General features: G+C 36.6%; 1 protein-coding gene across 6 annotated transcripts in view; it reads left to right on the top strand.

The window, feature by feature from the left end:
• Positions 1 to 27,555, top strand: part of DIAPH3 (diaphanous related formin 3) — a 508,403-nt gene that overhangs the window by 291,599 nt on the left and 189,249 nt on the right. For 3 of the 6 annotated variants that reach the window (XM_086710920.1, XM_025923546.2, XM_025923547.2), the window contains 2 exons: positions 13,222 to 13,342; positions 21,053 to 21,221. In XM_086710920.1, the coding sequence (XP_086567046.1) occupies positions 13,222 to 13,342; positions 21,053 to 21,221 (290 nt within the window). Of the gene's footprint in view, positions 1 to 13,221; positions 13,346 to 21,052; positions 21,222 to 27,555 lie in introns of all 6 variants that reach the window. The other 3 variants (XM_086710913.1, XM_086710939.1, XM_086710948.1) reach the window with 1 other exon arrangement.

The following is a 27,555-nucleotide window of genomic DNA, read 5'->3' on the forward strand; positions in this document are numbered from 1 at the left end:
GGGGGGGGACATTTATAATAAAACAATTTAGAGAAGATAGCCATGTTAGGGTATTGCTTTAATTGAATTGTCAATAAGGAGCACAAAAATATATTCTACTAGGAACTGAATTCTGTCTCCATATGTGGAAGCCCTAATCCTTAGTACCTCCAAATGTGATTGAATGTGGGTTTAAAGAGGTGATGAGTAAATTGAGGCTCGTAGGGTCAGCCCTAATCCAATCTAACTTGTGTCCTTATAAGAGGAGGACATTTGGACAGATAGACAACGGGGATTCGCATGCACCCAAGACCATGTGAGGAGACAGCAGGAAGGTAGCCATCTATCTGCAAGCCAAGAAGAGAGGCTTCAGAAAAAAACAGATTACTGACACCTTGGTCTTGGGCTGAAGAACTATACGAAAATAAGTTTCTGTTGTTTAAGCCACCCAGTGTGTGGCATTTGTGATGTGGCCCTAGCAAACTAATAGAATAACTTAAGACATTTTTCTTGCTGAGGGTTTTTTGGCTATAGAATAGAGTAGCCTATACAGAATAATTTTTTACTTTATCAGATCACTTAAACAGTCATAGACCTGCTGTGTTAGATGTTCACTAGCAATCAATTTAGGGATATCAAAGCCTTTTGTGCAAATCATGAGTTATCACATGATTTTACATAATTGCAAGTATGCCTCAATTCCTCTTTTGAATAGACATGACACAGATTAGTACATATATGAGGAAATATTGAGGCAATCTAAATAAATATATTCATGAATGTTCACATTTAATTTCAGGGTTAGATCAATGGCATCTCCTAGATTTTATTTTAGAATGCGTTTTACACTGGTATATTAGAATGTTTTTACTCACTGTATCCCTGTGTATATTTCTTTACCAGCTACCCCTGTTTTGCTACTTGAATAGTTGTAATTTTATTATAAGCAAGTAGCCAATAAAGGCTAGTAACACTCTGAGTTCTCTGTTGACCCTTTTCTGAAAGGGAAGTGTGGATGGATGGTTGTGCCTTTTTTTGCATCATCCTATAGAAATAGTGAAAACATTTGGGATCTCCTACCTGTGTAGCAGGACTCTGCAGATAGATGGTAAAATTACAAGTTATATCTGGGAAGCTACTTTATGACTCCTATGTAGCTAGGTCTCCATGATCTAATTTGACAATCTGTACCCATCTAATAAGTATACTTAGGAATTGTAAAATAATTTTAATGTCACTACAAGCCAAACATAATAAAAGACAAATTTATTTTCAAAATGTTAAGTCACATACAGGTTTGCATATATGTCCTAAAAGGGCAGTATTTGTGCAATTTTATATTCAGATTAACACTTTTAACATAAAAAGGTAGGATGAAATATAACTGGGCCATTCACAAGGTAAATACAGGATTTACGAAAAACATATATAGTATACTGTGAGCACAGTCTACTGGGAAAAGGGCCACAAGGTCCAAGTCGTCTGATGAATAGCATTTTATTTAAATTGTTCCAGTTTATTTCCAGGGATTGTCTGTATAGAGTTGGCATCAAAAGTTTCAACTGGAGACTTGCGTGTCAGGTTGTATTGCACTGTTTCTCTGTGCAAATATAAACTATTTTGAAAAGCACCATAATGGAATGCAGAGAGACCATGGCCAAAGTCCCTAGAAGGATTAAGGATTCTTTAGACTGACATTGAGGAACACGAGGCATGGAGGAACTGTACTTCCAGCTCAAGATTGCTTTTTGAGATACTGAGCTGAGAACATTTCCTGAATCGGCTGCTGCTTGGGCTGATAGATGATGATGAAGAAGAAAAACACATCAGGAAGACCTCTATATCTTTTTGGAGGTTAGCAGACTGAAAGTGGCATCAATACAGCATTAATCTTTTCAAGAAACTAACAGTTTACAGTGTTTGCAGATTTTTGGCCAGCTACAGATTTGAAATAGCTACTCAAACAGTTCTATCAGTGTCACCTATGAGCCATATCTAACATCAAGTAACAGGACATCAAGTAACAAGACAGGATCAACAGTGACAACCAAGGTCTTAGAGCTCTCAGACTGCTGACGGCGAAGCAGTATTTACTGCACCTCAGTTTTGCAACATGAAGTGGAAAATCATAAACAAGGTGGATGAAAGAAAATTTCAGAATGAGAGCATGCTGAAGGATAGCTTAACAAAACAAATCTGTGCACAATGAAGAAACCTAAGCAGTGGATGCGATAAACTCACTTCCGGCCATCTGCTGAATGTCGCTGCTCACACGGTTGACGTGTAGCCAACTGGGTGAAGAGGCCTGGGGTTGCTCAGATGCTGCAGGTGAATTGCCAACTGCTCCCCAGAAACCAGGCTATATGCAGCTTGTAAAGTCTTGACATAATAGTTGTATTAGCTTCATAGGGCTGCCATAAACCAGTTACCACATATTAAGTTCCTTTAAACAGCAGAAATATATTCATTTATTCTTTCACTATTCAGGAATACAGAAGTCTGAAATCAAGGTGTTGGTACTATTGATTCCTTCTGAAGGCTTTCAGCGAGGAGCCCTCTAAGGCCTCTCTTAACTTCTGGTGGCTGCCAGCAAGCTTGCTTCCATTTTCATCTTGTCTTCTCCTCTGTGTCTCTCACCTTTCTTTGTAAAGACAGCAGTAGGGGCACCTGGGTGGCACAGTCGGTTAAGCATCCGACTTTGGCTCAGGTCATGATCTCACAGTCCGTGAGTGCGAGCCCTGCATCGGGCTCTGAGCTAACAGCTCAGAGCCAGGAGCCTGCTTTGGATTGTCTCCCTCTCTCTCTTTGTCCCTCCCCTGCTTGTGCTCTCTCTTTCTCTCTCTCTCAAATATAAATAAACATTAAAAAAAAAAAAAATACCCCAGTCATTTGATTTAAGGGTCACTCTAAATCCAGGTGATTTCATCTTGAGATCCTTAACTGATTTCCTGTGCAAAGATCCTATTTCCAAATAAGTCGCATGCTTAAGTGCTACATGGCCATGAATTTGGGGGGTGGGAGGAATACTATTCAACTCCCTATAGTCGTCCTTGTCCTCACTCCCATAGCTGCCCTGATACAGCACCATCATCTCTGAGTATCGTAAAATGGTGAAGTGCAGTTACACAGATAGACATATATATGGAAAGAGTTTGTCATTATGTTGTGAAATGTTTTGGTGTTTAAGGGTTGTTGTTGATGAGCTTGTGAAATACCCTTCCCTTTCATCGTCACATGCAAATACTACAGCAGTTTAAACTGAAATTTATAATATGCCTCTGAATATAAGGAATTTTTATTAACAAGTAGTGAGAGTTACAATAACTCCAATAAATAATTTCAGTAGGCAAAATAAAAATGTGATCCCAATTAGATTATAGAGGCATTGTATTATGGGAGAAGCTTTTGTTACAGTCATAGACTCTGAGGTTAGACACCTGGTGTTCAAACCCCAGCTCTGCCCCTTGCTGGAGCTATAACCTTGGATGAGTTACTTATCCCCACTGGGACTCAGTGTTCTTACCTATAAAATGGGGATAATAGTTGTACCTAATTCAGAGGTTTGCTGTGAGGTTATACGTGAATATGTGTAAATACTTACAAAGCTTGAATAGCATCATGTAAGGACTATATAAATATTCTCTATATTTGCTATAGTTTTAGCTGTTATTTTTCAATGATAATTTCTTGTTGACACACATCTGCCTATTCTATCATTAATGATGCAGATAAAAATGTCTCTCTGAGTCATATAATTACATAATTTTAACATGTATTCTGAATCATTATTTGAACAGATCCCAACTGTGTCTTGCCTGAAACGTATGCAAGCTTTAGAATACAAAGCTAATAATTGCATAGATTTATGTTATTGAAAATATTATTTACTTTTCTAAAATATTATTTACTTTTATAAAACCTAAAGAATGATATAGATGTGAGAAACTGCACAAATCATAAATGCACAACACAATGCAATTTTGCTAGTTGAATGTACTAGCATAGAGAAATGGCATTTGGAAAATGAGTTTTATTTTCCTTCTTCTGCCTCAGCCTGAGTCACTATTTTTATTTCCTCTTTTGAACTTCGATAATAAGATTTCTTTTGAAAGAGGGCTTCTACTATTAAAAGCCTATAAAAAATAGCTAGGGTCCAGCACCTCTTTGACTTGGACTTACTTTTTTCTGGAGGTGTCTGCATGTTGTTTAAAAAACAAATTTACCGGCCCAGAATTATTAAGGAATTAGTTACTTGGGAATGTTTTCCATTTCCATATGAAACATGAAGTAACACGATAAATGATATAAGTTGCTAGAAACATCGAAAAAGATATTTGTATTCATAGAAAAACCTAAAGAAAATGTATTCTGGATAACCTTCCCCTCTCCCCTCAGAAGAGGTCGTCTTCTAGTATAGATTGAAAATTGATGAGCAACGAGACTCTTTTTTCATGTGAATATGTGTATCACTGTTAGGACAGTTTCTGAGCAGGTGTCTGTCAAACTAATTTTTTTTTTTTTTTTTTTTTTTTTGAGAGAGAGAGCGAGCAAGCAGGGGGATAGGGCAGAAGGAGAGAGAGAATCTCCAGCAGGCTCCACGCCCAGTATGGAGCCAAAAATCCAGAGTCGGACACTTAACCGACTGTGCCACCCAGGTGCCGCCCCTCAAGCTACATATTTAAAGGGAAAAAGTATTAATAGTTGTGGATATATTTTGACCCTAGAAGGAAAGGAATCTTTCCAAAAATTTTGTTGAATTCTCACTGTGTAGCAGACAGTGTGCTAAGCACTTGTGTTGGAAAAGATCAGACTTGATTTTGAGAGGGAAGAAATGAAGCAGTGGCTTAAATAAGATTGATTCATTCATTATTTGAAGAGCCATTTATCGAGTGCCTCTTCTGTCCAGACACAGTTTGGGATTCTGGATAGAGCCATGAGCACAGAAGAAGTCTCTGCTGTCTTGAAGTTTCCATTTTCCAGAACATGTGCCAAATGAAGAAGGTTTTGTTTTGTTTCTCCCACAATTAAAGTTGAGTGGTCAGAGAAGGCCCCATAGAGAAGGTGGCCTTTGTGAAAAAAAATGTGAGGGACGTGTGAGGAAGCAAGGCATAAAAGAAGGTAAGACCAGAAAAGTAACAGATTCTATAGGACATGATTCATCATTAGATGGATTTTGACTTTACTCTGAGATAGGGAGCCATTAGAAAGGTTTTGAGCAGTAGGGTGGCATCTGACTTGTATTTTCAAAGGCTTGCTTTGGCTTCTGTGCTCAGGGAAAAAATATAGAACAATGCAGGAGCAGTGAAACCACTCAGATGCTGTAATAATCATCCAGGGGAGAAAGCATGTTGGCTAGGACCAGAAGGAGGAGGTAGCAACTGTGGTGGGAAGTATTCAGACTTTGAAGGTAGAACCAACAAGACTTTGTCCAAGGTTGGGTGTGTTGGGTATGACAGAAAGAGGAGTCGCAACACCAATCACATACTGAGATGTAGAAGCGGATTCAAGGAGGAAGAGAAGTTCCAATTTGAAAGTGTGAGTTTAAGATGCCTACTAAATATCAAGGAAAGATGTTCAGTAGGCAGTTGGAGCTCGGGTGGAAGATAGATGTGTGGGAGAAAAATGAAATTTTTCAAGTCTAGAGATAAGCAGTCCAGGACGTGTGAGATTGCATGGTCTCTCCTAGTCATATGTGAAAATTTGTCTTAGAATTCACACATGATCCGACCTATGCTTCATATTTGCCATGAGGACACAGTAAAAGTGGTAGCCTCTCCCTTCCCATACACAGGCACACAAAACCATTTTCATGAGGGAATGCTTTGAATATTGTTACAAACATCTCTATGATGGACCTTTTTTGTATAATATTTACCATGTTCTTGAACATCGTGAATTTTCTTGAATTTTCAAATTTTTATAGGTAATAGTGATCTATTAAATAGGTTGGTCTCACTAATACTGTTTTCTAAAGAGCTGATTTACCTTTAACACTCTCTTCATGGTTGTAGAGGACAAGGCTGCTTCTATCCCTCAGAGTTGGGGGTTGGGGAGGAGGAGGGAGAGTAAGGAGGGGTGTGGGGGGAGGACCATTCAGCCAAACTGATCCAAGGGAGCTCTTTGATTGGCTACATTCATCCTTACAAATAGGACTTTTCTTCTCTCTTACCTCTTTCCATGTTCCATACAAACATTGGCTGTTCTCTTGCAGTGTGATGTTGAAAAAGAATAATAATAACCACAAAACTCTCATTGCATATAATATAGTAAGTTAAGGAATGCAAGTTGGGGCAATTTATTATAAGGGGTCCCATTCACAGTCAGAACAATGAGACAGAAGAAGAGCTGCACAGTGGAAGGCCAGCGCTTGGGGAGGGTGACTGGTCACTCGGTTCCCACTGCTTCTTTCAGTTTACCTTTGCCTATCATGAACCAAGCTGCGATTCACGTTGAGTTTGTACTTTTCTGTCCTCTTACTTCAGTTTTAGCCTTTTTCAAAATGATAATGGGTTTCATAACGATATTCTAGAACTTAGATTTTGTTACAGGCCTACCGAATGTTTAGCTTTTTAAAATGCTGCTGAGGTTTTTGTCCATCTTGCCCATTTAAGTTACTGTTTGTTTTTTTTTTTTAACTCACGTTTATAAAATATTCGTACGGTTTTTAAAAAACACCGTTATTTGTTTGGGAGCCTGGAATTGCTTTAACCCCTAGTCTGTGGCCCTCATAAAACAGCCGTGTTTGTGAGCAAGGGAAGGTTAATTTAGGTTGAATGTTTGAATTGTTTTATGCTAATAAGTTGTTTAAGCGTTCTTTCAAGAAATCAGTTTCCCCAGAATGTATCAAGAGATGTAAGAATGAATGTGACATTTCTTAGACAGCTTGTTATGAAATAATAACCAGCATCTCCAGGAGTTATTCACAGAGGACTTTTATTTAATTACAAAGATTATTTAAATGTATGTAATTCCTACACTCTTACTTGAAGTCTTAGCAAATCGTGGAGGCCATTGCATTGCAGAATGCTTATATTCATGATTCCTTTAAACTTAAATATTTATAGTTGTGACTTAACTTTTATGGTTAACATCTCTAATGGATAATTACCATAATGACAAGGCACTTAAAGACCAATATGTGTGTTGGATTTTAAGGTTTTAGATGTTTACTCGATTAACCTCAAGAGGTTAAAGCTAAATCCAAAATCCATTCCTTCCGCAAATATTTGAGTGTCTGCAATACATTATGTACCTGAAGATACAAAGACGAGTAAAATACGGTTTCTTCCCTCAAGGAATTCCTAGTCATTTGGGAGAGGACGGCACACACAAAGATAGAAGTAATGGAGTGTAGTAATTGCAAGGATAAATATAATTACCAGGTATGATGGGTGGGGAGGGCATCTCACTAGAGGACTAGCTAGAGTTTTTGACTCTTGTTATTATGTATGAGTAGGAGTGATTGAGGTGACAAGGCAAATAGTCTGTTCTTTTCAGCATCAGTACCTAACAGGGTGGATGTAGAGGGATGGGGGAGGGAAACTAGAAGCAGGATGTTGTTCTCAGAGTAAAATGTAGCGGAATGTGAAATAGAGGAAATCCAGGTTGTGGGTGGAGCTCAGATGTTGTCACGAAAGCAGTTTACTGGCTGGTTTTAAGCAGAGGAAGGACATCTTTACATTAGTGTTTGTCTGGAAACTCCTACATACAGTGTGGGAAAGGCACTGAAGGAAAAAAGGAGACCAGAGATCCGAGAAGAGTGAAGACTTGAATGGTGCTCAAGCAAGCAAGAAGTCAAATACTATGTGCTAAATAAAATGCCAGCGAGGTCATGATTGGATCTGAGGTTACAGGAGAGGGAAGGGTAAAGACTAGCAGGTCTCTACAAGAAACAGAATTCATGGTTCTGCCACCCACTGGGGTGTGGAGATTACAGATGGGCAGTTGCCCTGGGGGCAGATGCACATGACATCTGAGGTGACTCAGACATCCTATCTGATTGAATATTAATAGAGTAAAATGCAAAAGTGGAAATTGCCCTTAAAATAATCTAGTCCACTCTGTTTGATGATGACTGCATTTTTTGTTTTTACTTCCAAATAATGGAAAGGAATAAAAAAAAATAAGATTAATTTCTTGGTCAAGGAATGTGACAATGTTGAAAGATAAAATTCATATACAGGTCACACACAGAGACACCAGTAAATTAACACTTTTTTGAGGGTGTACAATTAAATGCCACTGTAGCTGGGATTTCTAATATAAAAATATAGTCACTGACCTCAAAAAAACTTGACACTTATGAACAGTGTGGTTAAAATTATGTTTGAGGATGTGTAAAGGAATTATCTGTGGAAATAGAATTGCTGAAAAAGAAAGACATGAAAGAAATTCTTACATATTCTTTAGTTTTACCCATCGGATGGCCCAGACATTATGGTTTTGTTGTTGTTGTTGTTTGTTTTTTTTTAAGCCTAGAATTTGCTCACATCTTTTTCTCTTGCAAGTGTACTTTGGTCCTTATTTAAAAACCAGTGAAAGTTGGTCACTTATACTTAAATCCTCTTAGCCATAATGTACAAATAATGTAACCAGAGACTGCTAATAAAGCATAAATAATGGCTTTCCATCTGTAGAGAAGCTGCAAGAAACATTTCTTAAGACCGCTGACTTGCTCTTTATGACATCAGCATTAAAAGTTTGAATATGCCCAAACTCTCTGAATATTGTATTCTTGAAATTAGCAACTTTTCTTTTTAGCCTGACTTTCACAACACTATTCTGGCCTAATGGTGACGCTGATGGTGATGATTATCTTTACTTTTTGATTCTAGTATTACTAATGTTAGCCTTTAAGCTCTTCATTTCTTATTGAGTTCTAAGAATAACACAGCACAGTGCACTCTCTTAAAAAAATTCCTCATCGTATGTTATACAATTTGATCTTTTATGAAATACCCATGAGGTAAAAATAGAAGATAGGCTTCTTCCCCTTTCACTGATGTGGAAGTTGAGCCAGTGACGAACGACTCCACATCACAATGATAGAATATAGTTGCTGACCCGCTGGCTAACAGACAGTTGGAAAAGGCTCACAGGCTTCTTTCTTAAGCCTTTTTCTCTTCCCACTGGGAAGTGCTCATCACTCATTGGGATGGCTTTTCGGAGGGTGACCCAGGCTGTTAGACAGCTGGGAGCAACACAGCTCATGAATCAAAATGTACTTTTTTTTGTTTTTGTTTTTTTTTATACTTCCTCACAGGTACTGGAGTTCTGCCTTCTCTCCAGACATGCACTTCTATATATCCATATGGTATATTTAAAAATATGTGTTTGGTCATTTTCCAGATTCCTAGGATAGAGCACCTGAAATCGTTGGAATTTCTTAAGTGATAAGAGCCTATTTTGTATGCTAATGAGATGACTCAGGTAGATGTGGGGGGAGGACCCTAGACAGCTTTAGGATGGGGGACTGGTCACCAGAGGCCACAAGTCTGTGATTACAGGGTTAGAATTGTCAGTCTACCCTGTGACCTCCAGGGAGGGGAAAGGGACTAGAGATAGACTTGAGTCACTGATGGCCAATGATTTGATCAATCATGCCTGTGTAACAAAGCTTCAGTAAGAACTCTGAAGCAGTGAGGCTGAGGGGAAGCTTCTGTTTTGGAAACAGATTGATGTGCTGGGGTTTGCCCATAGAAACCATGCAGACTCTGTACTACCCTCCACCCCCGTTCTTTGTGTTTATCTTCCCTTTGGCTCTTCCTGAATTGCGTCCTTTACAATAAAACTGTAATAGCAGGTTTGGTACTTTGAATTCTGTAAAACATCAAATTATGGAAAATAAGCAGGAGGGGGGGCATGGGAACCCCTGAATCTATAGCTAGTTAGTCAGAAGCGTGGGTGATGGGTGATCCCTGGGACTTGTGATGGTCTTCTGAAGTGAGGGCAGTCTCCTGGAGCTGAGTCCTTAAGCCTGTGGGGGTCTGCATTAACTCTAGGTAGTTAGTGTCAGAGTTGAAGTGGAAGATTACCCAATTGGTGTCAGAATCTGAGAGTTGACAGAATGATGGATTAGTTGTCAAGGGAAAAAAAAAAAAAGAAATAATCTGTGTCCCCTCCCAATGTTTGCCTTGTGCTTTTTGTTACATTGGAAGCTTAGACTTACTTGTCCTTTCTCTAGGTATTTCCCAAATATGTGTATGTATAATAAATTGGATTAGTGGAGTAAAACATAGTATTTTAAGTACGTGGTTTTGTTCAATGGTGTGTTAACTCATTAAATTTAAATGTTCATTTAAAAAATATGGTAGCATGGGGCGCCTGGGTGGCTCAGTTGGTTGAGCAGCCGGCTTCGGCTCAGGTCACGATCTCACGGTCCGTGAGTTCGAGCCCCGCGTCGGGCTCTGGGCTGATGGCTCAGAGCCTGGAGCCTGTTTCGGATTCTGTGTCTCCCTCTCTCTGACCCTCCCCTGTTCATGCTCTGTCTCTCCCTGTCTCAAAAATAAATAAAAACGTTAAAAAAAAATAAAAAATAAATAAAATAAAAAAAAAATAAAAAATATGGTAGCATATCTATCTGTCATACAGCCATCCGCCCAGAATACTTACATCTATTCCCCTGGGTTTGGCCATATGTAATTGTACTAGGCGAGAATATAAGAAAGTCATTATGTGAAAACTACATCTGTGTACTTAAACGTAGTTACTGACAGGTAGTAGTTGTAAAAGTAAAGTATTTTCTGTATAGCAAAACAGTTAAAAATCAAGTCTAGAATTTAATTGCCTTAGTTCAAATTGTGACCTCACTACTTTTAATTGTTTGACGTTTCCTCAACTCTGATTTAGTCATCTATAAAATGTGATCCGTAAAATGGGATAATAACAATATCTATTTCATGATTATCTTCTGAGGATTTTAAAAATCAATGGAAAACACTTCAGAAAGGACCTCAGGACACTTAATAAATTTTAGCCATTGCTACTGTCCTAACACATTAGGACTATGACTAATATTATGCTGCTAATATGCTTTTTTTAATCTGATTTATAGCGCAAAGTGATTATACAGTTTATAAACTGTTCTGAGCACATATTTACTCAAAATGATTTTATGTGTTTTTGAACTTGTATTTATTTAATGAGAAGTTTCACAGCTTAAGGATGTATAAAAATTACTGAACCACCTGTAAGATTTCTTGAGAAGTGATAGGGGAAATGCTAATGAAATGTTAGAAGAGAGATCAAATAGACTAGGAAAGCAAAAGGAATCTCTTCTTGTAGTTCAGATAGAGAACTTTGAAAGAAGCAAAAAAAAAAAAAAAAAAAAATTGGAAATGAGAAGAGTAAATGAAACACCCTAGGCCTAATTAAATAGATGTCTTGGTTGTGAATAATTGACAAACAGACATAAAATTAAAAGAGCATAGCCTAGGAACCATGTGTTACCATTATGAGTAATGTACAGCAAAGATTTGGGTATTTGAGTTAAATAGAAAGAATTAATTAATACACTAAGTGCTGTCATGACAGAAATATTTTATGTACTCTTGTGCGTTATTGTCTTATATTTAAGACTGACAGAGAGGGGAAACATGAGTGGCAAAAAACTAATGAGAAAATATGCATCAGTATAACTTCACAATGGCTTCACTACAGTGGGAGCCAAAGGTTAACATATCGTTGCTCTTTGAGCACAAACATTACATGTGGCTCTCTGAAGAATTCATTCACTGGAAAACATTGTATCGGAAAATTAGCCCACTAATTGATTTTGCAACAAAATACGTTAAGGTTTTATTAACAGCTATTAATATAACAGAATATTAGAATATTATATTAAAAGCTATGAATAGAATAACAAATGTTATTTTATATACAGCTAGTTTAAAAAACAAAACTCCATATTCTTACACAATATGATTTTTCATGCTTCCCTTCCATTCCATTTTATTGAACTAAGACTACAACCATATATATTTATTTATATGTATATTTGTATATAGAGATTTATAAATATTTTTTAACTCAGTCCCATTTGTTGGGCATTCAGGTTACTTTCAAAGATATGCCCATTCTTACAGGTGAAACCTGACTTATATCCATTCCTCAGGATTAATTGGAAGCCTAAAAATGGCTGTATGCCTAGAATTATTATATGTATTTTTAAGCATCATTTCATATACTTCACACTGATGGGAAGTAAAAGGAAGTTTTCACCAAAATTCATCTGAACCCAAACATTTGGTTTGGGTCGCTATATCTTTATATATTGTTAATCCTTGATGTCATCTAAAATTATGCATAGATTTTAGGTAATGCTGGGGGTGCCTGGGTGGCTCAGTCAGTTAAGGGTCTGACTTTGGCTCAGGTCATGATCTCACAGTTCATGAGTTTGAGCCCCACGTCGGGCTGTTGCTGACAGCTCAGAGCCTGGAACCTGCTTCGGATTCTGTGTCTCCCTCTGTCTCTGCCCCTCCCCTGGTCGTACTCTGTCTCTCTTTCTCTCAAAAATAAACTTAAAAAAAAAAAAAAAAAAAAAAAAGATTTCAGGTAATGATTCTTAAACGTCGTACTGGGCGACTAATACATTTTGATAGTGCCTTGGTCCCTGATCTATCCTTAGTTCCTTCATGTGCACTGTGAGAGCAACTTTAAGTCAAAGAAGAGAGATTGTCATTAGATAATAAACACAGACTGTGCTCAGGGTACCAATAAAGAAGATGTGATATTTGTTCCATGTGTTGCTCAAGTAGCTTCTGATACCTTTTCATTCCTATTGTAGATGAGCTTGGGCAATAGCTCTATTGTCCCTGTCTTTTCCATGCACTGATTGTTTCCTCTCAAGAGATCATGATTTTGAAAAATGTGAAAACTGCATTGAAATTGGTTTATGTTTAAAAGTCTTTCTTTGCCTCTTTTTCTGAATAGATGGATTCTTTTGTAGTGTTTGTTGGGTCAAGGGCTCTAATTTTCAACAAAACTTACTTATTAAATGTAGTTTGTTCATGTGAGCGTTTCCTAAATTCCATCTTCTTTTTTAAAAAAATATGAAATTTCCTTTATATTTGCCTTTAAATATCAAAAGCTTTTTAAAAAGTGAAATTTAGTTGACCTCTAGTATAGTGAATTTTCTTTCTTTATTATTGGAAGGTTTTTCACAAATATTTTGTTCCTAGAGTGTTTTACCTTTTATATATTATAATTTTGTCCTTTCAAGTCATTTAATATACTCTCTTTTAGTCTCTGTAGAAACGCTGGAAAAGAATTTGAAGCAGATGGGAAGGCAGCTTCAACAGCTTGAGAAAGATTTGGAAACCTTTCCCCCTCCTGAGGACTTGCATGATAAGTTTCTGACAAAGATGTCCATATCCTTCTGATATCTAAATAACTCACTAGTCAACTAGAGTTACAATTTATTTAATGATGTAGGTATATTTGCATAACCAGTGCTTATCCTACAGTGCCAGATAACAGTTTTAGCCTTTGCCTTCTTGCAAGGAAATTTATCAATGTGTTTGCCTATCATGAATGATACGGAAATGTACTTTGCTTTCTATTCTTTTTTTTGTTTCACTTTGTATCCATTTGGACAGTTTCTCTCCTCTTTTCCCTTCCATTTGCCCTGTTTCCTTGTGATGTTCATGAGAAATTGAAAGGACATGAAAACACAGTTTGAGGAAGTTTGATATCTACTATCGGGATGTGATTTAGATACTTTTGAAATGTTTCAGGAAGGATATGCAGATTTTATAAACCGGTATGACTTGTCAGCTTAATTTCAAGGGTTGGTATAAAGAATGATCTCATTCCAGAAACTTTAATATTAAAGATATTTAGAAATACTGCGTAGTTCCAAAATCAAAATGGAATTTGCCATGATCACTACTCATGCAGGTCTTCTCCAAACACAAATTAGTATCAGTGTATGTGCATATACATATGTGCGTGTGTATGTGTGTATTATGTATATACATAAATGAGACTTGTGTCCTGCTTAATTTAAAGGTTTCTTTTGAATTCGATTATCTTTGGTTACACTAACTTTGTGGCTTATTCTCTAATGAGTAATTGAAGTAATAAACTTTTTTTTTTAATTTCCTGAAATGAATGTTGAGTTGCTTTGCAAACCATTCTATGAGATTAGAGACTGATATCTTTTGTGTTATAATAAAGTATTACTACAATGCATTATTAAAATCCCATATGGACCTCAGAATTTTATATGAAAGGATAACCCACTTCCAATGAGCTCTTATAAATAGACACTCCTCATATTTTAAACTGAGATAGTTGAAATAAAATAACTGCTTTTCCTCTTTCTGTGCCTTCTCCCCTGAGATTTAGCAAATCACAAAATTATTATTTGGTTTGTCATAGATTTTATTGTATATGCTTTCAGTTTAATTGTGAATTAGTTCAATTTTAGCTTTGTTCACTGTCTCTTTTGGGAAATATCATAAAAATGCACTCCAGCAACAATCAATTCAGGCTAATGTGTTTGTTTCCTTTCATATCTTTCCTACTCATCCAGTTTCTTCTTTTATTAGGCAGTGTGCCATTATCGCTACATTTGAGAAGGGTTGTTTTTTTTTTTTAAACCAAAGGTGAAATCTGTATTTACCCATCAAAAAATATTCTTGCAGCACCTTCTCCTTTGGCAAAGTGTGCTTTTTAAAACAAATTTGTTATTGCAGAGTTACATTAGTTTCATCATTCTTAGCCTTTTTTCCCTCCATCATTTTATCATGTTAAAATATTCATATGTGACAGTTTATTTTAATCATTAAGCACTGTTAATTGAAGTACTTTTATTGTTCCCTATAGAGAGAACGCATTTTAGCAAAGGGTTTGCCTGCATACAGTTTCTGGTAATACACTTTGAGCATACTAATTATGAGGCTCCGGTTTCTAGAACCTATAAACTAAGATAAATTCCTGAGCTTAGAGGGAAGGTGGTAGAATCCTGCTCAGCAGACGATCTCAGGACCTATCCATACTTGTATTCATATGACACAAGAAGCTGAATGATGTCGGCTTCTGGAAAGGTATGCAGCTCATAAAAAGCAACCAGCAGGAAATCAGAAACAGGAAGGATGATGCTTTGTTGGAAACAATTTTTCATTCTGAGTACAATTATACTCCATGGACAAGAAAGCTACTACATCCTGTCGCTAAATATCACAACCTAGAAGCCTCTAATGAACTGATTAGCATTCATGTATCTCTTGGAAGTCAGATATACGAACAGTTGGTGCACTTTGCTATTGACAAAGCTTATAATCATAAATATTCTTTGCTGAGATTAGATTGCACTGGTTTGCTTTTCATCTTGGTTAGACATACTAGTTTCGAAGTAATTAAATTCATTCATTGCAAAGCTTTGTTTACTTTAATTAGGACTGACAACAAGTCACATTTTGAATATTAAATGGATTTATATAGATCTTATTAAAGTGGCAAATTGTGAGCTTCTTAATCAGATCTTACAAAATGAAAGGATTCAGAAACTAAAATGCACAATGAATAAAAATGTATTTAACTAAAGTTTGGGCTATTAACGCTCTAACTTTGTTTATGGTTTAAGTTTTTGTGCTTATCAGTTGAAACATGTCAAATTGTTGGGTTCACCAACCAATTCTAAAAGAATATGTGTATTATCTAAGTTGTTAGGGATGCATTTATGCAAGTAGATATTTAAACAGTCATGATTTAGTAGCTTAAATAATCTGTTAATTGAATTGTTTTAAATTATAATGATATAATTTTGTTATGTGAAATTTCCCTGTTAGCATTCAATTATAGTATATTGTAATTTTATTTTTTTAGTGCACTCCCTTTACTTTCATATACTGAGTATAAAAATATGAATTTAGCATATCCTTTAAAATGCGTGTACAGTTATTTCATATATATCACATTGCCCTTTTTGTAATATTTATATTTCTTTATAATTGCTAAACTTGGGTCAGAAATACAACTGGAGTTAACCATTTCCACTGTAAATATTTGCTTGAAAAATGTGTGACAGGAATTTGAGGCAGGATCACCAATATTGTTATATGCAAACTATTACATGTGAAGTACACATACTTACTAAGCTCTTATATGTGAGAAAATCAGGAAAATGCTAGGATTTGTGTCATGCAGTACCTGTTCATTTCTGTTCACCTTTAGATTCTGGAATATTTCATATGTCAAGGAAAATAACAAATAGATCCTAGAGCATTGCCCTTGAAGTTCTCCCTGCACAAGGATTTATTTACCTTTTCTTCTCTTCCTACCCCACCTCCTGAGTTTCTTAGAAAAAAATTGTTTTTCCAGACATTCATTTTTTTTTTTTTTTTTACTTTTTACCACTTATGTTGCAGTTTCCTTGCCTTTTCCCATATTATAGTCTTTAAATTTGTTCATTGCAGTCCTACTCAATTTTCACACTTTCTTTTTTGTTGTTCTAGTATATATCAATGCTTTAGGTGCTTTTGAAAGTATTATGTAGAGGCGAAACTGTCCTAATAAGTTCCTTGAAGGGCTTAGATCTTTTATCTGTATTCCATGCTGCATAAGACACAGCATTTTTAGGTAAAGGAATTCAGTACATTTTTATTTAATTGAACAGTGGTTAGAGAGTAAAATAGAGGAACGGGATCTGGGAAATGTAAACTCATGTAACACCTGTCTATTTGCAAGAGTGGGAGTTTGGGTAATTGGGTGGTTTGTCATGGCAGATTTTTCTGTTGACTTACTCGTCTCTCTCTTCTCTCTTTCTTCCTTCCTTGTCTTCCGTTTAACTCGTTCTGAAGGGACTTGTAAAACTCAGGTTAAAATATCCTGGTCCTCATCCAAAGTGACGATGATCTTTTCCTTCCCTGAGGTCTTATTGCACTTATAGAGGGTGCTGCACAGCTTGGTGCTCACAGCTCCTTTCACAGTGATGACTCCCTGTCTGAGGCGATGTCCCCTTAGCCAGGACTTCCCTGTCTAATATCACAGACCTTTATCTTCATGATCATACTTATCACTATCTGAACATCTCATTCATTTACTTCTTTATTCTGTCACTACACTCTCGAATGTATGTTTCATGAAAGCAGGGATTTTGCCTACCTCGTTAACCAGTGTTTCCTCTCTTGCCCAGAAAAGTAGAATGCAGTGGAGCTTAGGGAATACTTACTGACTAGCTGGTTGGCTGCCTGGCTGGATCCCGAGTACTTAAGAAGATCTATAAAAGGTATCAGGCATGTAGGACTGATTGGAGCTGGTCCTTGTAAGATGTGTTAATGGAAGTAATAGATATCTTTGTTGGGGGAAGCAATAACGAGGGCAGGATGTAAGAATAAATGTAGTACGTATTTGTGCTGGGTGGTTTCACCATCTCATAATGAGAGACTAGCCCATCATTAGGGATGTAGAGTGCCTCATCAATGTCATCATTTATCCTATCAGACAATCATTTTAAAGTGAGAATTAATTTGACTATTTCCAAAATTGTTTCTGTTCAATCACAATTTTACCATTCTTGTGGGTTATTCCAGTTATTCAAAGCTCCATTGCATTTCCCTTGGGAGCAAATTGTTTTCTAGATAACAACGATAAGAAAATTAACTTATAAAGCTCTCTAGCTGTCAGAACAAGACCATGTCATCTCCATGGTTTTGACTCTTGGTTTTCTTTCCCATCACATCTTTTTTATGTTTACATAGAATTGTAGTACTTTTATTAAGAATATAGTATTAATATTATTTCTGATGTTTCATGAACTTGTGATTACTACTTGAAAATCTTAAAAAGTGTTACTGGGTAATACTTACAGCTTTGTTTTAACCTGTTTACCAAACTGATTCTTGAGAAAGGGAGTATTCGCAAGTGTCAGGATAAAATTACTCATATTTGTGAAGTGCCTCTTATTAAAACACAAAGCCTTACTATGCAGTCAGTGAGGGGAAAGACAAGGAGTAGCTTTAGGACCATGCGATTAGAAACGCCAACTAAAGTAGCCTACTTAACATGTTGTCCAGCAAAACTACTTTTCAGGGACTCTGTTAACTCTTAGCATTACATACAAATTGTATGTGTGTGAATGCATAGAGATGGACTTTTTTGAATAGAAGTTCTGTGCCTTTCATCACACTTTTGAGAAAGCTGTTACCTTCCTACTGATGGAAATTTGATGACTCACTAGGGGGAGATGAGTAATTGACACGAATGTAGTGGCAGACAAGTACTGAGAAGGTGGAACACAGCATCCGCAGAAGGGGCTGACAGTCCAAGGTGGCCATCCTCTAGAAATGTGGCAAGAGCAAAGTGCTATCAAGGAATTGGTCTAGAAGGGAAAACTCCCCTCCGTTCCAGCTGAGTACAATGGATTGCAAATGCTATGTGTTCAGTGGAACGAACTTCTTACTGTAGAGATTAGAAAATAAGGCTTTGTGGAAGAGGAATAATTGAAGGAACCTTTGAATGATAGGTTTGGGCGAGCAAAGGCAGAAAACAATTTCTCTTTTAGACAAGAGTTAAGGATGTATAAATAATCCATATGGAGATAGTCTGTCTCTGGGACATAAATAATTTTAGGTGAAAGTTTATAGATTGAATAGATAAACCAATGTTGATTTCTGACCTTACTATATAAATGAAGGACTGATTATTTCACATTACAAATGAATCACCATATGGTCCATTTAATATTAGTTTCTGAATGTGTTTCAAACGTGATTTTTTAATTTACATACATTTGCTTTATAATATTTCATGAATATGGATATTTCATAAGACAAAGTGTATGGAAATCTGTCAAGTGTGACTGTATTATAATTTCCTGTGATTTTGTGATTTGAGTAATTACAGAAAATCTTTTGTTTATGCAAGCATTAAAAAATGATACTACATATAAATTCATCAGCCACTGCTGCTATTATGATCCAGATTCTAGGAAATATAAGGAGGCATTTTGCTACTCAGATGAATATAAACTGGACTACAGAAAGGTCTATAGATTTTCTTAAGGTTATTTAAAAAAAGTATCAACCCTTCCATTAGAATCCAGACTCCTATATTTAGTATACTCTTTTTTTCCCCTAAAATGCTAAATATAAAAGTAAGCAGGGCATAGTCTGGGGGGTGCAGAGAGGGAGAAATAACCAGCATAGAAGGGCAGTAAGTAATCTGTGGACTGACCCCAGACATGGGTACAAGTGAGCCGTGATGGACTGGAATGCCTTTTTGGGGGAGGTTGGGCTCTAATTATTAGAAAATTTCCATGCCCCCCTGGATTTCACCACCCATCTAACAGCAATGCTGCCTCTTTCTTTCTCAGTCTTCCTTTCTCAAAATGAAAGGCCGAGTTCGGTTTCCTTATTTTATCTTCCATTGGGGAATACTCTGACCAGAGGAACCGTTATCTTTCAAAATTGTGGAAAATCTTTTTTTTTTTTTTTTTTTTTTTTTTTTTTGGTTATAAAAATTCCTTTTTTGGTTTTCTTGGCAAGAATCTAGTTATTCTTATTACTGACTTTAAAAAAATATATGTATACTGGGGCGCCTGGGTGGCTCAGTTGGTTGAGTGTCCGACTCTTGATTTCGGCTCAGCTCATGATCCCACACTTTGTGGGATCAAGCCCTACATCAGGCTCTGTGCAGACAGTGCAGAGCCTGGTTGGGATTTTTTTCTCTCCCTCTCTCTGCCTCTCCCCCCAAAAACAGATAACTAAACAAATATTTAAAAATTTAAAAATATACTAACATCTTTATTTTTTTGCATTAGTCAGAGACAATAAAATGGCTTGGATAAGCTTAGTTCTGTATATTCCATTTCTTTAAATGTCCCAGTTTAAAGGAGCCATAGACAATTATGAATGATGCTCTAACAGAGTCATCTTTTCAGGATGAAGTATGGTATATCTAACTGCATTAGCAATTTGTCAAACCACAAAGGAAATTCTATGGTTTGTTTAGAAAATGTTTTCTAATGCCACTGCAACATTCACACTGTTAGTCTTCTGAAAATCAGTGTGTTTTGAACTGTGTTGTCATAAATGAGAAGAGAATATTTCTGTATGTGTATGTGCCAGATCATAATTTTAGATGATGCAATGCATAAAATAAATCACTTCCCAGTTTTCCAAAGGAGAATTTAAAACATGAAGTTCTGTAATATTTGAAGTTTTTTTTTTTTTTTTTTTTAATTTTTTTAACGTTTATTTATTTTTGAGACAGAGAGAGACAGAGCATGAACGGGGGAGGGTCACAGAGAGAGGGAGACACAGAATCTGAAACAGGCTCCAGGCTCTGAGCCGTCAACACAGAGCCCGACGCGGGGCTCGAACTCACGGACCGCGAGATCGTGACCTGGCTGAAGTCGGGCGCTTAACCGACTGCGCCACCAAGGCACCCCATTAATGTAACTCTTAATTTATTTTTTGATGGACTTTAGAACCACATATATAACCCAAAATGCAATAAAAATAAAAGGGATTTACATGTACTACAAAATGCTATTCATTTTTCTAAGAATTTTGAATTATTAACGTGTTTAATCCTCACAGCAGCCCTGTGAAATGGATGATATTCTTATTCCCATTTTACAGATGAGGAAGTCCTAGCCCAGAGAGATTAAGGCATGTGCCCACAGGCAACCACCAAGTGCGGGAGCTGGAAATTGACATCGGGCATCCAGTTTAACTGCTGTGTTCAGCACCCATGTGGTTGATTTCAATATCATTGAAATTACTCAATATTAGACACTGAGCTATAATTTGAATCATATTGAATGATGTGAATAACGTACATACATACACTGGAAGTATAATTTCCATGGACTCAATTGTCAAAAAGAAATATAAAAAAAATAAATATTTAACTTTTCTGATAATTTGGCCAGAGTTAATTAGAGATTGGTGTTAAGATTTTACTGTCGTACAGGATAGATTGAGTTTTGAGAACAATGACCTGTTAGAGGTAATTTTAGCATTTTGGAGATGTGTAATAGTGACTAATAATTCAAACATTGGATTCACAGGGTATTTTTTTTTCCTAAAACATTACTTGGTAAATTTCAGAATCCCTTAACTCTAAGATACAGCTTTGTTATCAGTGCAAAAGAACAATACGGGAAACTTTTAAAGTTACACGAAAACATGGAAACGTTATACCAGAGTGTGATGGGATACTACGCCATTGATGTGAAGAAGGTGTCTGTGGAAGACTTTTTTAATGACTTGAATAACTTCAGAACCACATTCATGGTATGTTAAAATGTTTAATTTTTTTTTAAGAAAGTATTTGTGTCTATACATCTCATCAGTTTTTACTTTCATTTCGTTACTTTATTCGAGTATTGCTGTTGGTAATAAAACCTACCTTTCCCCATGTTGAAAGTTAGCTTTAAAAATTTCAGATTTTAAATCTATTGAAAAATATGTGGTTTGTTCTCTTTTTGGCCTTCCCAATGTTAAGCTGTAATCAGAAATTTTGATTGAAAATATGACAAATTCTGAAGTTTCTCATAAAGACTCCCCTCCTGGCTGATTACAGAGCACTTTTGTAATACGTTTTTGGCTATGAATTTGTTTCTTTATACTTGAGATCAATTTGTATTTTGTGGTATAATTTTACCAAATTCCGTGAAGCTCTTATGAAGCTTCTTATTTTCCTTTTCTTTTCTTAATGCATTGTACAATAAGCTACCTGTGATTTGCCTTTGAATGGATTTTAGATTCCTAGGGTTTCCTTTAGATACTTTAATAGGGAGGTCAGGTCTTTGATGTGGAATCCTTTCATTTAGGCATTAAAAAGATCTTTTGAAAAGTATTAGCTGATTAGATGAGGAAAAAAACCACACACATATTAAAGTGAAAAAGCATTGTTGCCTCCCTGGGGAAAATGGTGATACAATTCTGCAACAAAAAATTATGTTATTCTTAATAGATGGGTAAGTCATTTCTCTATTTCAGCAAATGTTTGTGGAGATTAAAAAGTTTCGAAGGGTAAGGAAAAAAGAAAATGCTTAAGCTTAAAGAAGTTGTTCTTTTTACTCTAAGGAAATCTTTATTGCTGAATTTATTGGACTTTGTTAAGATGAGATAGTCTTTTAATAAAAACTCAGTATTTCAGGAGCACTTGGGTGGCTCAGTCGGTTAAACGTGTGACTTTGGCTCAGGTCCTGATCTCATGGTTCGTGAGTTTGAGCCCTGCATCGGGCCCTATGCTGAGAACTCAGAGCCTGGAGCCTGCTTCATATTCTGTGTCTCCCTCTCTCTCTGCCCCTCCCCTGCTCAGGCTCTGTCTTTCTCTCTCAAAAATAAACAAACATTAAAAAATTTTTCTTTAAAACCTCAGTATTTATTTTTTTTAATATGAAGTTTATTCTCAAATTGGTTTCCATACAACACCCAGTGCTCATCCCAACAGGTGCCCTCCTCAGTACCCATTACCTGCCCTCCCTCCATCCCACCCCCCATCGACACTCAGTTCTTAGTTTTTAAGAGTCTCTTATGGTATGGCTCTCTCCCTCTCTTTTTTTTTTTTTTTTCCCTTCCCCTCCCCCATGGTCTTCTGTTAAGTTTCTCAGGATCCACATGAAAGTGAAAACATATGGTATCTGTCTTTCTCTGTATGACTTATTTCACTTAGTATTACGCTCTCCAGTTCTATGCACATTGCTACAAAAGACCATATTTCATTCTTTCTCATTGCCAAGTAGTATTCCATTGTGTATATAAACCACAGTTTCTTTATCCATTCATCAGTTGATGGACATTTAAAGCTTCAGTATTTCAAAGGAACACTAGTCTATGGTACATATACATTTGCTCATAGCTTTAGTTTGTTCCTTCCACAAATTCAAAATGATTCTTTAGTTTTTCACTATCACAAGTAGAAGAACTGGATTTGATTGACAAATATATTTATTGTGTGCCTATATATGTGATAAATTGTACAATATGGTATTTTAACTTTAAAATATTTTATGCCTTAATGTAAGTCGCAAAGGCTCTGCCGTCTGGGAGAGCTGGGTTTGGATTCCACACTAGTTATATGACCATGAACTGATATAACCTTCCTGAGTTTCAGTTTCCATATCTGTAAATGGAAATATTAATTCCTTTCTCATAAAAGTGTTTATTAAGCTAGCTAATATATACTAAGTATTTATCACAGTTCCTTGCACATGGTAGTCGTTTAATAAATTAGTATGCAGTGAAGGGTTAACTCAGTAGGCTTGAGGTGTTTCAAACCTGGAACCAGTCCTACACTGGTTCCTGGGAGATAACCCGTTAGGTCTTGGAATACCCTGTCTCATAGGGATATTTGTCTGGTTGGGGCCTTGGACCAAACTAGATGGTTTTTTCTAGAAATGTGATTTGCAGTGAGTACCTGTGTTTGTTCACCTGAAGCCCTGGGCTATACTGTTTGGTTTGTCCTCTATAGGAGGCTAGAGGCTGAGTAGCTAAGGTGGTCCATGTGGAAGGTCCAGGCATACATGTTTTTTTCCAATAAAAACTCTTGACATCAAGGAATGAGAGAGCTTTCCTAGTAGGCAATACTTCATATGTCATAATGGAACTCCTCTGGGAGAAGCCTATGGTGATTTTAATCTGTGTCCTTTCACTGTAATAAACTGTAACCATGAGTACAATAGCTTTTCTGAGTTCTAAGTCCTTCCAACAAATGATCAAATGTGAGGGTGGTCTTGGGGACTCCTGACACAATTATGTTATAAAGGTATAAAATAGATATACGAAGTAATAATACCCATCATATATTGAGTATTCCATGAACCAGACATTCTTCCAGATGCCTTATGTATATTATCTCAGTCAGTCTTCATAATAATTCTCCACCTTTCACTGTTACCTTCTCTCTGAGGCAAATGAAGAAACCGAGGTACAGAGATGGAACATATCTGGCTCAATGTGTTTTAGCTATAAAATGGTGGAACTAGAATTTGTACTCATACAGGCTTCCTCCAAGAGCCTGTGTAATTAAATGCTGTGCGGTGCTCCCTCCCTTGTTTATAGCTTGTGTTCCATTTTACAAATAAGAACACTGGCACTGAAAGGGTTTAAAAAATGAAATCTAGGCCATACTGTTTTTAAGCATTCAGATTGACATTTGAATCAAGTCTAATTCAAAATCTTCCTAAGATCTAGTAGGATTAGAGGGCTTTGGGTGTTGTGGGGATAACTTGGCATTAGTGTTACTAATGGTGGAAGAGTGAGGAAGTGTTTGATTGGAGAAGGGTCCAAAAAAAGGAGGGTAATAGAGTGACAGCTGTACTTTGTGTGTATTTCAGAGTTCACATGGGTCCTAGAAGTAATTGTTGTCATATATACATATGCACACTGTCCTAAACTAACCTCCTTAGAGCTAAATATAAAAAATATATTTCATTTAAATGAGTAATTTGGAGAGGAAATAATCTTTAGGGTAAAAATAAACATAAAGGAGACTATAGAAGCAAAGTGGCTATACTAAGGTGATACAATTTGGCACACAAATTTTATTCTTTCTTCCTTTCTTTCTGGTAAATATAGTTATACTGCTTGAATTTTAGTGCATATTTTAAAAGATCACATATCAATATTGGCAAAAATTTTTGACAAATGTTTTATTTTCTCAAATCCCTGATCCCTTACATTGCTATTTAATTCCTCACCATTCAACTTTGAAAATCCTACTAACTTCACTGAATCAGTGTGAAAATATTAACAACAGATGTGGAACTTTAATGGGTTGAAGGTCTGTTCTGGAAAGGTCTATTTATACAATAGGCAAAAAATATATAGCTAGATTTTCTTTTTAAGAAAATACTGGTAAGATACGTTTATATTGTGACTTCATCCACTGGTATTTAGGAATACTCCTGGTCGTGAATGAGCAAATTTTACCATTAAAGTGAAGTTCTGTTTTGTATTATATGCAAGGAGTTGGAACCACTGTCTTCATTCCATAGCTGTCCCCCTCCCTCACTATGACAGTTTTCCATGGAATGTTTTCTCTCAAGTTTAGACCGTCCTACTTATGTATGGTTCCCTATGCCTGGAGCAGTCTGTCCATACTTTGCCTGGCTAAATTACTATACTCACCCTTCTGATCTCTGCTCAGACTTCGCTTCATCTTATAAAATCTATGTCTATCTTGCATACGTTTGTTTCTCTAATGTAATTCATGGCATGTAACAAATAGCCAAATTTGTTGAGGGATAGATGTTCTCATCTACAATGGGTGCCAGGCTTTAGTAGCTAATACATATAGTGCCAGTCAAGTGCCAAGTTCTCCACTTACTCATTTAACCCTAACAATAACCAGGTGTGGTAAGCATACTGTTACTATTCCCATTTTACAGATGGGGAAACTGAGGTTTAGAGAGATTGTGACTTGCCCATTGTTGACATAGCCAGCAATTGACGGAGCTGAGGGGCTAACCCAGGGAGTCTTGCACCAGCCTATGCCATATATGGCTAAACTATACTAATTCCTATTAATATAGTTTAAATTACATTTAAAAGAACTGTTAGGACTAATGTGAAAACTAACCCCTCCCCAAAATAAAAAAAAAAAACGTGATCACTTTTATTTTTAATAGTAATTTAGTTTATGAGTAATTTATCCCAAAATGTTCGTATTTTAGGATTGCCCCAGAAGTTACTCTTAAGCAATTAAAGGCCGGCTCATTTTTATTCAGAGCCGATTACTATACCTTTCACCAACTCATGTCATTTCTTATCAGTGTTACCAGGATCTCATCAGTAATTGGTTTAGATACAGCTGTTTTGGTTCTTGTTTTTTTCCCACCCTTTCTGAGAGCCCTAATACAATAGCTAAAGAAGGAAAATCTGTTCCAGACTGCTGCTTCAAGCCATTTGGACCAAGGGGAAAAAGTTCTAAGATCATGGAGCTTCCTCTGTGGGGTAACTGCTCATTGTGACACCAGTTGAACTCTCCTCTTTTCTAGTTGGAGATCCTCAACTAGAAATTAATTTGTTTTTGTTTTAACAATCTACTATAGGTAAATGGTTTCTATTTAGGACTAGTAATCGATTTCCAAGAAATAAGGAGTAAGTTTACATACTGTAATTTTATTTATCTTTATTTTTTAAATTTTATTTATTTATTTTGAGAGAGAGAGTGAGCAGGAGAGGGGCAGAGAGAGAGAATCCCAAGCAGGCTCCACATTGTCAGCACAGAGCCTGATGCGGGACTCAATTCCATGAACCATGAGATCATGACCTGAGCCAAAATCAAGAGTCAGGACGCTTAACCATCTGAGCCACCCAAGTACTCCAAGCTTTATTTTTATTACTATCTTCAACAAGACAAATCCAACAACAACTGCCCCTGATTGAGTGCCTGCTTCTTGCTAGACTCTCTGCTAGATGCTGTACACGTGTCATCTGACTTAGTCTTCCCAGCATTCTTGTGAGATACAGAATGTCACCCGTGTAGTAACTGTGGGGTAGGGAATCTCAGTATGCTTCCGAACTGGTAGGGGCTAAGATTTGAATGGAAGCCTCCCTGATTCCAAAGCCTGTACTTTTTAATATATTTCCAGCATATATCCAATATATTGCTCAGAGAGTTTGGAAGAATTGTTAAAATGTGATTTTTAAGGGCATTTTTGGTAACTTACAAGTGTAAATCAGCACAAGACATTTTTTTATTTTCTCACCCCTTAATAGAATAACTTCTTGTTTACGTCAATGCATTCATGATAGGAGAATGTTTGCTGGTCTTGTTCCGTTTCAAAGCATAAAATGTTTTCTTTTAAAATTAGAGGATTATTAATGTACCACAAGGCTGGCGTGAAGGTTAAGGTATGGAGTGGAGAGCTGGCAAGATACTCTTTCCTGTAGGAGTCATGGGAACCATAAAGTTCAAATTGGAGGTACTAGGTGGAAATGTTTGACCCTGCACTGTAGGCTAAGCAAATCACTGTCCTACCAGGCATCAAGCTTCACCAAGTGAAGTTCATGCCTTCAGGTGTGTAGTGTTGTAGAACGATAATCATCATCTTCCACTTGTGATTGATTTTGGACTCACTGTTAGATGCAACTACCAATGTGCCCATTACTCATAGAGGTGCATGCTTCTATGGGATGAATTGAGCCCATTATGGAATTTTTGTCGGCTTTTACTGGGACACTCCATTCCCCTTTTTCTTACCTAACAGCTGTAGAATGTTCATGTTGGTCCTTTGAGTATAAACCTAATTTTCATGTGTGTCATTGGTCCCTGTGGCCTTGAAGCATAATGTATGTCCTAGCCCCACTTCCCATTCATATTTATATTAGAGAATTCTGCTCAAAGCGCCTTTACTCATCCCTGAAATACATGGTCTCTTCTTTAAACTTTTTCTTATCTTGGTGAAGCTTTCCTTTCTCCTCATTGAAAGTTCTTTTGCTTTTCTCTTTCTTTAACCAGAATTATTAGCACAGTGCAACAACACTCTTAACTCCTTAAGCAAATTTCATCTGACACCTTGTTTATTTTGCTTAACAACCTCATCTTACAGAAATACTTCTGAATGCTCCCCCCTCTTTGCTCTCCTTTGTTACTTGTTCCCTTTTAGATAACATG

Source organism: Puma concolor, chromosome A1 (assembly GCF_028749965.1).
Source record: "Puma concolor isolate L17-30 chromosome A1, mPumCon1.1.hap2, whole genome shotgun sequence".
Lineage (NCBI taxonomy): Eukaryota > Metazoa > Chordata > Mammalia > Carnivora > Felidae > Puma > Puma concolor.